Source organism: Tachyglossus aculeatus, chromosome 2, assembly GCF_015852505.1.
Source record: "Tachyglossus aculeatus isolate mTacAcu1 chromosome 2, mTacAcu1.pri, whole genome shotgun sequence".
Classification (NCBI taxonomy): domain Eukaryota; kingdom Metazoa; phylum Chordata; class Mammalia; order Monotremata; family Tachyglossidae; genus Tachyglossus; species Tachyglossus aculeatus.
In genome coordinates this window covers 143,938,936-143,953,711 of record NC_052067.1, presented here as the reverse complement: position 1 = coordinate 143,953,711, position 14,776 = coordinate 143,938,936, and the positions used below count along the sequence as shown (strand labels likewise).

General features: G+C 45.3%; 1 protein-coding gene across 1 annotated transcript in view; it reads left to right on the top strand.

Annotated features, from left to right (window-relative positions):
• The window catches only part of DENND5B (DENN domain containing 5B), a 181,663-nt gene that overhangs the window by 78,448 nt on the left and 88,439 nt on the right, over positions 1 to 14,776 (top strand). The window contains exon 6 of the mRNA XM_038768489.1: positions 8,129 to 8,360. Within this exon, the coding sequence (XP_038624417.1) occupies positions 8,129 to 8,360 (232 nt within the window). The remainder of the gene's footprint in view (positions 1 to 8,128; positions 8,361 to 14,776) is intronic.

Sequence of the window (14,776 nt, the reverse complement as noted above, 5' to 3'; positions counted from 1 at the left end):
GCAGACCCAAGTTTAGAATCCATGTCCTCTGACTCATTCATTCATTCAATCATATTTATTGAGCGCTTACTGTGTGCAGAGCACTGTACTAAGTGCTTGGGAAGTACAAATCGGCAACATATAGAGACAGTCCCTACCCAACAAGGGGCTCACAGTCTAGAAGGGGGAGACAGACAACGAAACAAAACATGTGGATAGGTGTCAAAACTGTCAGAACAAATAGAATTAAAGCTATATGTACGTCATTAACAAAATAAAATGAATAGAATAGTAAATATGTACAAGTAAAATAGAGTAATAAATCTGTACAAACATATATATAGGTGCTGTGGGGAGGGGAAGGAGGTAGGGCGGGGGGGGATGGGGAGGAGGAAGGGAAAAGAAGGGCTCAGTCTGGGAAGGCCTCCTGGAGGAGGTGAGCTCTCAGTAGGGCTTTTAAGGGAGGAAGAGTCCCAAACCCATGCTGTTTCTTGAGGCATTCTCGGACACTACTGTTTCATAGAAGCTCAGCGCTTAGAACAGTGCTCAGAGCTTAGAACAGTGCTTTGCACATAGTAAGCGCTTAACAAATACCCCCCAAGGTCACACAACAGTTATGTGGCAGAGCCGGGATTAGAACCCTGAGCCCACTGTTGGGTAGGGACCATCTCTATATGTTGTCAACTTGTACTTCCCAAGTGCTTAGTACAGTGCTCTGCAAACAGAAAGCACTCAATAAATACGATTGAATGAATGAATGAATAAAAAGGACTCCCAGGGTTGGGGAAGATACAAATTAATCAGGTTTGACACAGTTCCTATCCCACATAGGGCTCACAGTCTCAGTGCGTGTTCTACAGATGAGGTAACTGAGGCCCAGAGAAATGAAGTGACTTGCCCAAGGTCACACAACAGTTATGTGGCAGAGCCGGGATTAGAACCCAGGTCATAAGGACTCCCAGGGTTGGGGAAGATACAAACTAATCAGGTTTGACACAGTTCCTATCCCACATAGGGCTCACAGTCTCAGTGCCCGTTTTACAGATGAGGTAACTGAGGCCCAGAGGAATGAAGTGACTCGTTCAAGGTCACACAACAGTTATGTGGCAGAGTTGGGATTAGAACCCAGGTCCTTATGACTCCCAGGGCCATGCTCTATCCATTAGCCCAAGAGGTTGGACACAGTCCATGTCCCACACGGTGCTCACATCTTAATCCCCATTTTACAGATAAGGTAGCTGAGACGGAGTAGCTGAGTGACTTGCCCAAGGTCAAACAGTGGACAAGTGGCAGAGCTGAGATTAGAACCCAGGTCCTTCCATCTCCCAGGCCGGTTGAGTGCTTACTGTGTGCAGAGCATTGTACTAAGCGCTTAGGAAGTACAAGTTGGCAACACATAGAGACGGTCCCTACCCAACAACGGGCTCATAGTCTAGAAGGATCCACTAGGCCATGCTGCTTCTTTTTATATTCTGCAAGAATTCCTTTAGTTAGTCGGCACGAAAACTTCTATTACCTTTATACCCTAGAGAGCTTGGAAAAGAGCTCCAAATATGAGATTCTTGAATTTCCCAGAGCTCCTGTCTTTAGGATTTACCATTATAGTGTTTTATCTTGTCGTACGACTTTAACCTGAGCTCTAGGTAGAGCCGTTTCTGCCAGAGAAAGAAATAATCTGTATGTTATTTGCATTAATAAGAAGCACTGTGGCCTAGAGGGTAGGGAATAGAGCTTGGTTCTGGAAGCCAGAAGGACCTGGGTTCTAATCCCAGCTCTAATACTTGTCTGCTGTGTGACCTTGGACCAGTCACTTGACTTCTCTGGGTGTCAGTTGCCACATCTGGAAAATGGGGATAAAGACTGTGAGCCTTATAATAACAATAATTTTGGTATTTGTTAAGCACCTACTATGTACAAAGCACTGTTCTAAGCGCTGGGAAGGATACAGGGTGATCAGGTTGTCCCATGAGGGGCTCACAGTCTTAATCCCCATTTTACAGATGAGGGAACTGAGGCACAGAGAGGTGCCTTGCCCAAAGTCACACAGCTGAAAGGCGGCGGAGCAGGGATTTGAACCCATGACCTCTGACTCCCAGCCTCAGGCTCTTTCCACTGAGCCACCCGGGACATGGACTGTGTCCAACCTTGTATAGACCCCAGTGCTTAGTACAGTGCCTAGCACATTGTAGGAACTTAATAAATACCATCTAAAAATGCTAATAATAATGGTATTTGTTTAAGTGCCAAGCACCGTACTTAGATAAGCAGAGTAGCCTAGTGGAAAGAGCATGGGACTGGAAGTCAAAGGATCTGGGTTCTAATACTGACTCTGACACTTGTCTGTTGTGTGACCCTGGGCAACTCACTTTACTTCTCCGTGCCTCAGTTATCTCATCTGTAAAATGGAGATTAATCAAGAGGGACAGGAACCCGATTATCTTATATCTGTTGCCGAAGTGTACTTTCCAAGTGTTTAGTACAGTGCTCTGCACACAGTAAGCGCTCAATAAATGCGATTGAATGAATGAATGAATGAATCTACCCCAGCGCTTACAACAGTGACTGGCCCATAATAACCACTTAACAAATACCTCAAAAAACAGAGTGCTGAGGAAGATACAAAATAAATCAGGTACCTCATGGGCTCACAGTCTAAGTAGGAGGGAGAACAGGTATTGAATCCCCGTTCGGCAGATAAGGGATCGAGACACAAGACGTTAAATGACTTGTCCAAGGTCACACAGCAGTTAAGTGGTGGAGCAGAGATTAGAACCCAGGTCCTCTGAATCCCAGGCCTGTACTCTTTCACAGTGCTTCTTAGGGCAAATCCGAGTTGCCTCTAAAAATGGGGAATTTCTTATTTCTTTCCCCTTCATCCCTAGATACCCTCAGGCTATAAACGGAATTAAATAAAGATTTAAAAAAGCTTTCTCTTGGATTTCAGAGGGCTTGAAATCTTCAGACTATTTTCCACCAGGAAAAAATTGGCAAAATATGATATTGATGCTCTAAGTTGAATCTCTTGCTGACCTTAAATGAATCGGTTTGTCACAGTCCGGACATCGAAAGGCAGATAGTTAATCTGTAGCCTGCAAAATTAGCAGCCATTGTTCATCTATATGTTGCCAACTTGTACTTCCCAAGCGCTTAGTACAGTGCTCTGCACACAGTAAGCGCTCAATAAATACGAATGATTGATTGATTGATTGATTGATCTATAAAGCACTCCCTGGAGAGCGGGAAATCTTTGTGCCACTATTTAAATTCACTTAAATGCATCTGGACTGGAGAGGATTAGAAAGGAAAGCATGAAATTACAGGACAGAACAGTGCTGTGCACACAGTAAGTGCTCAATAAATACAATTGAATGAATAAATAAAGCACCACAAAGGTTTCTGGACTTCAGAATGAGTAATGGCGAAGAAACTAGGGATTCTTTCTGGGTGTTCATGGCCTTGTACCAGATGACAAAAATTGTCAAGACAAAAATTGGGGTTTGGTAGAGAAGGGAGGGAGGATACAAAGCCTTATCAAAATTTCAACTAGAATCCTAAGAGGATTTAAGCACCTGCTCACTTGAATCTGGGAATGAGAACTGAATGTTCCTAAAGAGGCAGTGTGACTTAATGGATAGAGCACGGGCTTGGGAGTCAGAAGAACCAGGGTACTGATTCCAGCCCCGCCACGTATCTGCTGTGTGTTCCTGGGCAAGTCACTTCACTTCTCTGGGCCTCAGTTCCCTTATCTGTAAAATTGAAATTAAGAGTGTGAGCTCCACATAGGACAGGGACAGTTTCCAATTATTACCTCGTATTATCTTGTATTTAGAGAAGCAGCATGGCTCAGTGGAAAGAGCACAGGTTTTGGATCAGAGGTCACGGGTTCAAATCCCAGCTCTGCCAATTGTCAGCTGTGTGACTTTGGGCAAGTCACAACTTCTCTGGGCCTCAGTTACCTCATCATCTGTAAAATGGGGATTAAGACTGTGAGCCCCCCGTGGGACAACCTGCTTACTTTGTATCTACACCAGCGCTTAGAACGGTGCTTTGCACATAGTAAGCGCTTCATTCATTCATTCATTCAATCGTATTTATTGAGCGCTTACTGTGTGCAGAGCACTGTACTAAGCACTTGGGAAGTACAAGTTGGCAACATATAGAGACGGTCCCTACCCAACAGGGGGCTCAAAGTCTAGAAGGGGGAGACAGAGAACAAAACAAAACATATTAACAAAATAAAATAAATAGAATAAATATGTACAAATAAAATAGAGTAATAAATACGCACAAACATATATACATATATACAGGTGCTGTGGGGAGGGGATGGAGGTAAGGCCGGGGGGGATGGGGAGGGGGTAGGGGGAGAGGAAGGAGGGGGCTCAGTCTGGGAGGAGGGGGCTCAGTCTTAATAAATGCCATCATTATTATTTATTATTATTTACACCAGCGCTTCGTACAGTGCCTGACATATAGTAAGCACTTAGCAAGTACCATTATTTATGACAATAGCTGGTGGTAAGAATTTGTGAGGCTTTAGTTGTAACCCGCAACACACAGGGGCCAAATCGAGGATTTGTTTTTTGACTAGTTAAGGCCTAGGATGTTGTGACTGGGCTGATCCAAGTGGAGTTATTCCTGAAATTTCTGCCCTCCTCTTTTCCAAAGAGAGGTAACAGAAGCTCGGGAAATCACTCTGATGCCCGTTCTTAGATACCCGATGCCCAGAAAGGCACGGACAGAAAGTACGAAAGCAGGAGCTTTCAAGCTAAGGAGACCCATCCCTTTCCAGAGCTTTTTATTTTCTTTAAATGGTATTTGTTTTTTGTTTGTTTTTTGCATTTGTTAAGCGCTTACTATGTGCAAAGCACTGTTCTAAGCACTGGGGGGATACAAAGTGATCAGGTTGTCCCGCGAGGGGCTCAGACTCATCATCCCCATTTTACAGATGAGGTAACTGAGGCTCTGAGAAGTTAAGTGACTTGCCCAAGGCCACACAGCAGACATGTAGTGGAGCCGGGATTCGAACACACGACCTCTGACTCCAAAGCCCGTGCTCTTTCCACTGAGCCACGCTGCTTTGTTAAACACTAACTCTGGGCCAGGTACTATTGTAGGCGCTGGGGTAGTCCAAGGTAATCAGGTTGGACACCGTCCATGACCCAAATGGAGTTCCCGATCTCAATCCCCATTTTCCAGATGAGGTAACTGAGGCCCAGAGAAGTTAAATGACTGCCAAGGTCACACAGCAAACAAATGCCAGGCCTAATGGCTAGAACACAGGCCTGGGAGTCAGAAGGACCTGGGTTCTAATTCTGGCTCTGCCACTTGTCTGCTGTATGTCCTTGGGCAAATCACTTCACTTCTCTGGGCCTCAGTTACCTCATCTTGAAAATGGGGATTAAGACTGTGAGCCCCATGTGGGACGGGGACTGTGTCCAACCCGATTTGCTTGTATCCACCCCAGCTCTTAGTACAGTAGCACATAGTAAGTGCTTAATCAATCAATCAATCGTATTTATTGAGTGCTTACTGTGTGCAGAGCACCGTACTAAGCGTTTGGGAAGTACAAGTTGGCAACATATAGAGACGGTCCCTACCCAACAGTGGGCTCACAGTCTAGAAGATAATAATGATGATGATGGCACTTATAAAGCACTTACTATGTGCAAAGCACTGTTCTAAGCACTGGGGAGGTTACAAGGTGATCAGGTTGTCCCATGGGGGGCTCACAGTCTTAATCCTCATTTTAAAGATGAGGTAACTGAGTCACAGAGAAGTTAAGTGACTTGCCCAAAGTCAATTGACAGAGCTGACAATTGGCAGAGCTGGGATTTGAACCCATGACCTCTGACTCCAAAGCCCGGACTCTTTCCTTAATAAATACCATTATTATCATTATTCGGTGGAGTTGGATTTAGAACCCAGGTCCTTCTGACTCATAGGCCCGTGCTCTATCCACTAGGTCATGCTGCTTTGCTGCTCTTCTCCCTCCACCTTAGAGTATAAACTCTGTGTGGGACACGGACTGTGTCTGACCTGATTGATTTGTCTCAACCCCTCTTCTTAGGACAGTGCTCTGCACATAGTAAGCGCTCAATAAATACGATTGATGATGATGAAGTGAATGTAGACAATGGAGGGAATATGCCATGAAGCAGTATGGGGAAAGAAAATCGGGGAAAATACGCAAGGGAAGAAATCAAGACGAGCAGTCTCACTCTCTCAGTCAACCTTTGTTGCCAGGCAGTAAATCAATAGGATTTACTTTCATTCCTTCGTGGGGCCTGTCCATCCTCTCACCCTCTCCTCCCTCACCTCTCTTCTCTCCTTCTCCAGCTCAGCCCGCACCCTCCGCTCCTCTGCTGCTAACCTCTTCACCGTGCCTCGTTCTCGCCTGTCCTGCCGTCGCCCCCCCGGCCCACGTCCTCCCCCTGACCCGGAATGCCCTCCCTCCGCACTCCACCAAGCTAGCTCTCTTCCTCCCTTCAAAGCCCTACTGAGAGCTCACCTCCTCCAGGAGGCCTTCCCAGACTGAGCCTCCTTTTTCCTCTCCTCCTCCCCACCCCCTCCGCCCTACCTCCTTCCCCTCCCCATAGCACTTATATATATCTGTACATATTTATTACTCCATTTATTTTACTTGCACATATTTGCTACTCTATTTTATTAATGATATGCCTATAGCTATAATTCTATTTATTCTGACAGTTTTGATACCTATCTACATGTTTTGTTTTGTTGTCTGTCTCCCCCTTCCAGACTGTGAGCCTGTTGTTGGGTAGGGACCGTCTCTAGATGTTGCCGACTTGTACTTCCCAAGCACTTAGTACAGTGCTCTGCACACAGTAAGCGCTCAATAAATACAATTGAATGAATGAATGAATTCAATCATATTTATTGAGCACTTACTGTGTACAGAGCACTGTACTAAGCTCTTGGGAAAGTACAGTACAACAGTAAACAGTGACAGTCCCTGACCACAACGAGCTCAGAAGTCTATTTTGTGTAGAGCACTGGACTGAGCGATTGAGAGAGTACAGTATTACGAGCTCAGAAGTCTATTTTGTGTAGAGCACTGGACTGAGCGATTGAGAGAGTACAGTATTAGAGAACTGGTAGACTTACTTGGCTGGCTGAAGCAGTGTGGCCTAGTGGAGTCATTCATTCAATCATATTGTGCTCTTACTGTGTGCGGAGTACTGTACTATGAACTTGGGGGAGTGTAATACAACAATAAGCAGACACATTCACTGCCCACAACAAGCTTACAGTCTAGAGCTGGGGGAGACTGATGTTAATATGAATCAGTAAATGACAGATACGTACATAAGTGCTGTGGGGCTGGGAAGGGGGAATAAACAAGGGAGCAAGTCAGGGGGATGCAGAAGGAAGTGGGAGATGAGGAAAGGGGGGGCTTAGTCAGGGAAGGCTTCCTGAAGGAGAGGAGTCTCCAATGAGGCTTTGAAGCAGGGGAGAGTCATTGTCTGTCGACTATAAGGAGGGAGGGCATTCCAGGCCAGAGGCAGGATGTGGGCGAGGGGTCAGCGGCGATATAGGAATCAGTGGACCTGGGTTCTAATCTCAGCCCAACCACTTGTCGGATGTATGACCTTGGATGAGTCACTTCACCTCGTCGTGCCTCGGTTACCTCGTCTGCAAAATGGGGCTTAAAATAATAATAATAATGGCATTTGTTAATCACTTACTGTGTGTGAAGCACTGTTCTAAGCTCTGGGGTAGATACAAGGTAAGCAGGTTGTCCCACGTGGGGCCCACAGTCTTCATCCCCTTTTTACAGATAAGGTAACTGAGGCACAGAGAAGTGAAGTGACTTGCCCAAGATCACACAGCTGACAAGTGGCAGAGCCGGGATTCGAGCGCATGACCTTCTGATTCCCAGGCTCGTGTTCTATCCACTGCGCCACTCTGCTTTTCATGAGATTAAGATTGGGAGCCTTATGTGGGACAGGCACTATATCTCACCTGATTAGCTCGTCTCTATGCCGGCACTTAGTACAGCGCCTGGCACAGAGTAAGCGCTTAAGAAATACCATAGAAAAAGCGCTAAATAATGGACAGATCCAGCCTGGCTCTGCTTTTGATCTTCCGTGCAGCTTTCGTTAACAGCGAAATGATCTCATTGCAGGCTTCCTTCCTGTCCGACCAGCCCGAGCCTTACCTTCCGTTCTTATCGCACTTCATCGAGACCCAGATGTTCGCCACCTTCATCGATAATAAGATCATGTCACAGTGGGAGGAGAAAGACCCCCTGCTTCGAGTTTTTGACTCCCGCATCGAGAAGATCAGACTGTATAACGTAAGGGCTCCTGCCTTGCGGACTTCTATCTATCAGAAATGCAGCACTTTAAAGGAAGCAGGTATATTCCGTTTTAATCACTTAGGATGTAACTGTTCACCTCTTTTTCCTATAAATTTTCAATTCTTCTAACCTGAACGTTCCCTGGTATAAAAGGCTTATTGTCAGCATCAGATGCCTGGGAGTCATTTCCAATTCATAGCGACTTTATGGACTTTTTCTTGTCCTTAGAGTTTTCTCAGTAAAAAATACGGAAGGGGTTTAACATTGCCCTCTTCCATGCGGTAAAAACTTAAGTCCCTGCTGTTGTCTTCGATCGACGTTTTGATCACTTAAGTCTCTGCCGTTGGCTTCAATCGACGTTTTGATCACTTGGTTTAAAAGGCTAGGGTGATAAAACGTAAGATTTGGTACATTTCTACCTATTTCTGTGTGGTCAGAGGGAATTGTTACCACCTTGATTACTCCTATGCCAATAAAGTGAAGGAAAATGTACTTGTAGCTTGCGTCCCGACAGATCAGGCTGGATTGAAACCAGCCTCCTCAGGCTTGGTTTTGGCCAGATCAATCTGGGCCAAGAATCATGTAATTCACCCATGGAGAACATCCATGGGTATATTTATGGAGTACATCCATGGGTATGTTTATGGAGTAACTCCTTGGGTAAATAATGATAATTAATAATTCTGGTACTTGTTAAGCACTAGCTATGTGCTGGGCACTGTACTAAGTGCTGGGATGGATACAAAAAAATCAGGTTGGACACAGTCCCTGTCCCTCATGGGGCTCACAGTCTCAATCCCCATTTTACAGATGAGGGAACTGAGGCCCAGAGAAGCGAATTGACTTGCCCAAGGTCACACAGCAGACAACCGGCGGAGCATTCCATGACCTTCAGAGTCCCAGGCTCGTGCTCTATCCACTGTGCTTAATAATAATAATAATAATGGCATTTATTAAGCGCATAATATGTGCAAAGCACTCTTCTAAGTGCTGGGGGGGATACAAGGTGATCAGGTTGTCCAACATGGGGCTCACAGTTTTAATCCCCGTTTTCCAGATGAGGTAACTGAGGCACAGAGATGTGAAGTGACTTGCCCAAAATCACAGAGCTGCCAAGTGGCGGAGTGGGATTAGAACCCATGACCTCTGACTCCCAAGCCCGTGCTCTTTCCACTGAGCATGCTGCTTCTCTTGAAAATAATTGTATTTGTTAAGCACTTAACTATGTGCTAAGCACTGTTCTAAATGCTGGGGTAGATGCAAGGTAATCAGGTTGTCCCGTGTGGGGCTCACAGTCTTCATCCCCATTTTACAGATGAGGTAACTGAGGCACAGAGAAGTGAAGTGATTTGCCCAAAGTGACTTGCTTATGGAGTACATCCATGGGCGTATTTATGGAATCCATCCATGGTATATTTAATAATTAGTAGTAATAATTATTATTATTATGGTATTTGTTTCTAGACTGTGAGCCCACTGTTGGGTAGGGACCATCTCTATATGTTGCCAACTTGTACTTCCCAAGCGCTTAGTACAGTGCTCTGCACGCAGTAAGCGCTCAATAAATACGATTGAATGAATGAATGAATGTTAAGCACTTACTATGTGCCAGGCACTGTACAAAGTGCTGGGGTGGATACGAGCCAATCCTGTTGGACACAGTCTCTGTCCCACGTGGGGCTCGCAGTCTTAATCCCCATTTTCCAGGTGAGGTGACTGAGGCCCAGAGAAGTGAAGTGATTTAGCCCAGGTCACACAGCAGACAAGTGGCAGAGCCGGGATGAGAAAACCAGAATGAGAACCCGTGGCCTTCCGACTCCCACTGCGTCAGGCTGCTTCTCTAATGGAACCCAGCCATGGGAGTATTACCCAAGTCCTCCCTGAAGAAATTAAAATCCTCTTACTTCTACTCTTGTTTTCTTTTCAAATATCGGAGGTACGATAGTGTCCCCGAAAATGTTCTGGAACTGCGTAAAAGGTTGGTAAGAAACGGTTTGATTCATGTCATTAGTGAGGAGACCCACAATTTTCTTCTATAACTGCCATGGCACCCCATTTTCCACGTCAACTGATTGGCATTAAATGTTGGTCCCTCATTGTTTTAGTGGTAATAATAATGATGGCATTTGTTAAGCGCTTACTATGTGCAAACTACTGTTCTAAGCGCTGGGGAGGATACAAGGTGATCAGGTTGTCCCACGTGGGGCTCACAGTCTTGATCCCCATTTTCCAGATGAGGGAACTGAGGTACAGAGAAGTGAAGTGACTGGCCCAAGGTCACACAGCTGACAAGGGGCGAAGCCGGGATTCGAACCCATGACCTCCGACTCCCAAGCCCGTGCTCTTCCACTGAGCCACGCTGCTTAAATTGCTCAACCTCTACAGCCCAGGGGCCCCTGTTTATGTGGAGGTCCTGGACAGGTGGTAGTCTTAAGCCTGTGGAAACGGTATTATGATTTTATGTTATTTTTTAAAATAGTATTTGTTTATCAGACAGTCAATCATTCATTCATTCATTCAATCGTATTTAGCGCTTACTGTGTGCAGAGCACTATACTAAGTGCTTGGGAAGTATAAGTTTGCAACATATAGAGATGGTCCCTACCCAAGAGCAGGCTCACAGTCTAGAAGACTGGTATTTATTGAGAGCTTACTGTGTGCAGAGCACTGTCCTAAGCTGTTGGAAGAGCACAATGCCACAGAATTAGCAGACATGTTTCCTGCCTATAACAAACTAGCACCTACTATAATAATAATAATAATTGCGGTATTTGTTAAGCGCTGACTATATGCCAGGCACTCTACTAAGCGCTGGGGTGGGTACAAGCAGACTCTCATGTTCTTCATCCTCCAGCCAGCCCCTCTCCTGTTTTCTTAATAATAATAATAATGGCATTTATTAAGCGCTTACTATGTGCAAAGCACTGTTCTAAGCGCTGGGGAGGTTACAAGGTGATCAGGTTGTCCCACGGGGGGCTCACAGTCTTCATCCCCATTGTCCAGATGAGGTAACTGAGGCTCAGAAAAGTGAAGTGACTTGCCCAGAGTCACACAGCTGACAAGTGGCAGAGCCGGGATTTGAACCCATGACCTCTGACTCCAAAGCCCGTGCTCTTTCCACTGAGGCACACTGCTTCTCTTTTCTTCAGGGGCCTGGGTTCTAGTCCCGGTGCTTACCACATGGCTGCTGTGTGACCTTGGATGAGTCACTAAAGTTCCCAGGGCCTCAGTTGCCTCAATGTGAGAAGGAGCATGGCGCAGTGGCTAGAGCACTGGTCGGGGGTCATGGGTTCTAATTGCAGCTTCTCCACCTGTCTGCTGTGTGACCTTGGACAAGTCACTTCATATCTCTGTGCCTCAGTTCCCTCATCTATAAAATGGGGATTGAGACTGTGAGCCCCACGTGGGACAGGGACTCTACCCAACCCGATTTGCTTGTATCCACCCCAGCGCTTAGTACAGTGCCTGGCACATAGTAAGCGCTTAACAAATGCCACAGTTATTATTATTATCATCTGCAAAATGGGAATTAAGGTTGTGAGCCCCGTGTGGGGCAGGGACTGAGTCCAACTTGATTAATTGTTTCTACCCCAGTGCTTAGAACGGTGCTTGACACATGGTAAGCGCTTAACAAGTACCATACTAATTATGAGAAGCAGCGTGGCTCAGTGGAAAGAGCACGGCCTTTGGAGTCAGAGGTCGTGGGTTCGAATCCCGACTCTGCCACATGTCTGCTGTGTGACCTTGGGCAAGCCACTTAACTTCTCTGAGCCTCAGTTACCTCATCTGTAAGATAGGGATTAAGACTGTGAGCCCCACGTGGGACAACCCGATCACCTTGTATCCCCCCCAGCGCTTAGAACAGTGCTTTGCACATAGTAAGCGCTTAATAAATGCCATCATCATTATTATTATTATTATCAGATTTTTTTATCTTCAGGTTTTTTGGTTTGTTTTTAATTCGAGAAACTTTTGATTCGCAGGTCGACTGTTTTCCCAACAGCTATCTTCTTTTGATATTGTGGCACCAAAACCTCATGATCTGTATCCAGAAAGGCATCAAACCGATAGTAACATAACATTTTCTTCGTACCTCTGACCAGTCACACACAAATGAATCTTGGCTCACCTCATCGACTAACAGCAACCCTCATATCCCTTAAAGCAAATCAATCGATCGATCGATCATATTTATTGAGCACTTATTGTGTGCAGAGCACTGTATTAACTGTGTGGGAGAGTACACCATAACACTATTAATTAATTAATCCGTATTTCTTGAGTGCTTACTGTGTGCAAAGCACTATACTAAGCACTTTATAACAATGAACAGACACATTCCCTGCCCACAATGAGCTTACAGTTTAGAGGAAGGAAGAGCAAGTAGTGGAAATGAGGGTTTAGTCAGGGAAGGCTTCTTGGAGGAGATGTGATTTTTGTATGGCTTTGAAGGTGGGGAGAGTGGTGGTCTGTGGGATGGGAAGATGGAGGGCCTTCTGGATCAGAGGGAGGACGTGAGAGAGTGCAACAGGAGCCATTACAAGCAGCGTGGCTCAGTGGAATGAGCCCGGGCTTGGGAGTCAGAGGACATGGGTTCTAATCCTGGCTCCGTCACTTGTCAGCTGTGTGATTTGGGGCAAGGCACTTCACTTCTCTGGGCCTCAGTTACCTCATCTGTAAAATGGGGATTAATCAATCAATCGTATTTATTGAGCGCTTACTGTGTGCAGAGCACTGTACTAAGCGCTTGGGAAGTACAAGTTGGCAACATATGGAGACAGTCCCTACCCAACAGTGGGCTCACAGTCTAAAAGGGGGAGACAGAGAATAAAACCAAACATACCAACAAAATAAAATAAATAGAATAGATATGTACAAGTAAAATAAATAAATAAATAAATAGAGTGATAAATCCGTACAAACATATATACATATATACAGGTGTTGTGGGGAAGGGAAGGAGGTAAGATGGGGGGATGGAGAGGGGGACGAGGGGGAGAGGAAGGGAGGGGCTCTGTCTGGGAAGGCTGATTAAGACTGTGAGCCCACGTGGAACAACCTGATCAACTTGTACCCTCCCCAGCACTTAGAACAGCATATAGTAAGCACTTAACACATACCATTATTATTATTATTATTATTATTATTATTATTACAAATTAAGCATAAGAGCATCGAGACAGTGAAAAAGCAGAATTTTGGAATAAATTATTGAGGAAGATCCACTGTAATTATAATAATAATAGTAGTATTTGCTAAGCACTTACTGTGTGCCAAGCACTGTTCTAAGTGGGGGTAGATACAAGGTAATCAGGCTGCCCCCCCATGAAGCTCACAGTCTAAATCCCCATTTTACAGATGAGGGAACTGAGGCACAGAGAATTAATAAGTGACTTGCCCAGGGTCACACAACAGACAGGTTGTGGAGCCGGGGGTAGCACCCATGTCCTCTGACTCCCAAACCTGTGTTCTTTCCACAAAGTCACGCTGTTTCTAGTACATATCTGTGATTTATTTCACTGTCTTTCTCCCCCTCTAAGCTTGTTGTGGGCAGGGAATGTATCTTCTCACTCTGTTGTATAAGATTCTCCCAAGTGCTTAGCCTGGGCTTTGGAGTCCGAGGTCATGGGTTCAAATCCCGGCTCCACCACTTGTCAGCTGTGTGACTTTGGGCAACTTCTCTGGGCCTCAGTTACCTCATCTGTAAAATGGGGATGAAGACTGTGAGCCCCCCATGGGACAACCTGATCACCTTGTAACTTCCCCAGCACTTAGAACAGTGCTTTGCACATAGTAAGCGCTTAATAAATGCTATCATTATTATTATTATACAGTGCTCTGCACACAGTAAACACTTAGTAAAGACCATTGATGATGATGATGCACATCGTAAGAATTCAATAAAGTTCTTAGCATAGAAACGGCGTGACAGAGTGGCATGGGCCTGGGCTTGGGAGACAGAGATCATGGGTTCTAATCCCGGCTCCACCACTTGTCAGCTGTGTGACTTTGGGCAAGTCACTTAACTTCTCTGTGCCTCGGTTCCCTCATCTGTAAAATGGGGATTAAGACTGTGAGCCCCACGTGGGACAACCTGATTACCTTGTATTTACCCCAGCGCTTATAACAGTGCTTGGCACATAGTAAGTGCTTAACACATTCCATTATTATCATTAATGCTCTGCACACAGTAAGCGCTCAATAAATACGATTGAATGAATTATTATTATTATTAATAAACATGATTGATTCATTGATTGATTGATTCTCTGACCCCGGGTGCCTTTAAGTGTCTTTATCCCTCACCGAGTCTTTGCTTTTGACCACTAGATTTTAAACTTTCCTCCTGACTGTAAACTCCTTACAGGCAGGGATTATACCTACCAACTTTTTTAAACTCTCCCAAGTGCTTAGTGCGGTGCTCTGCACATGGTAAGCACTCAGTAAATATCATCAATGGATTGACTGACCTCG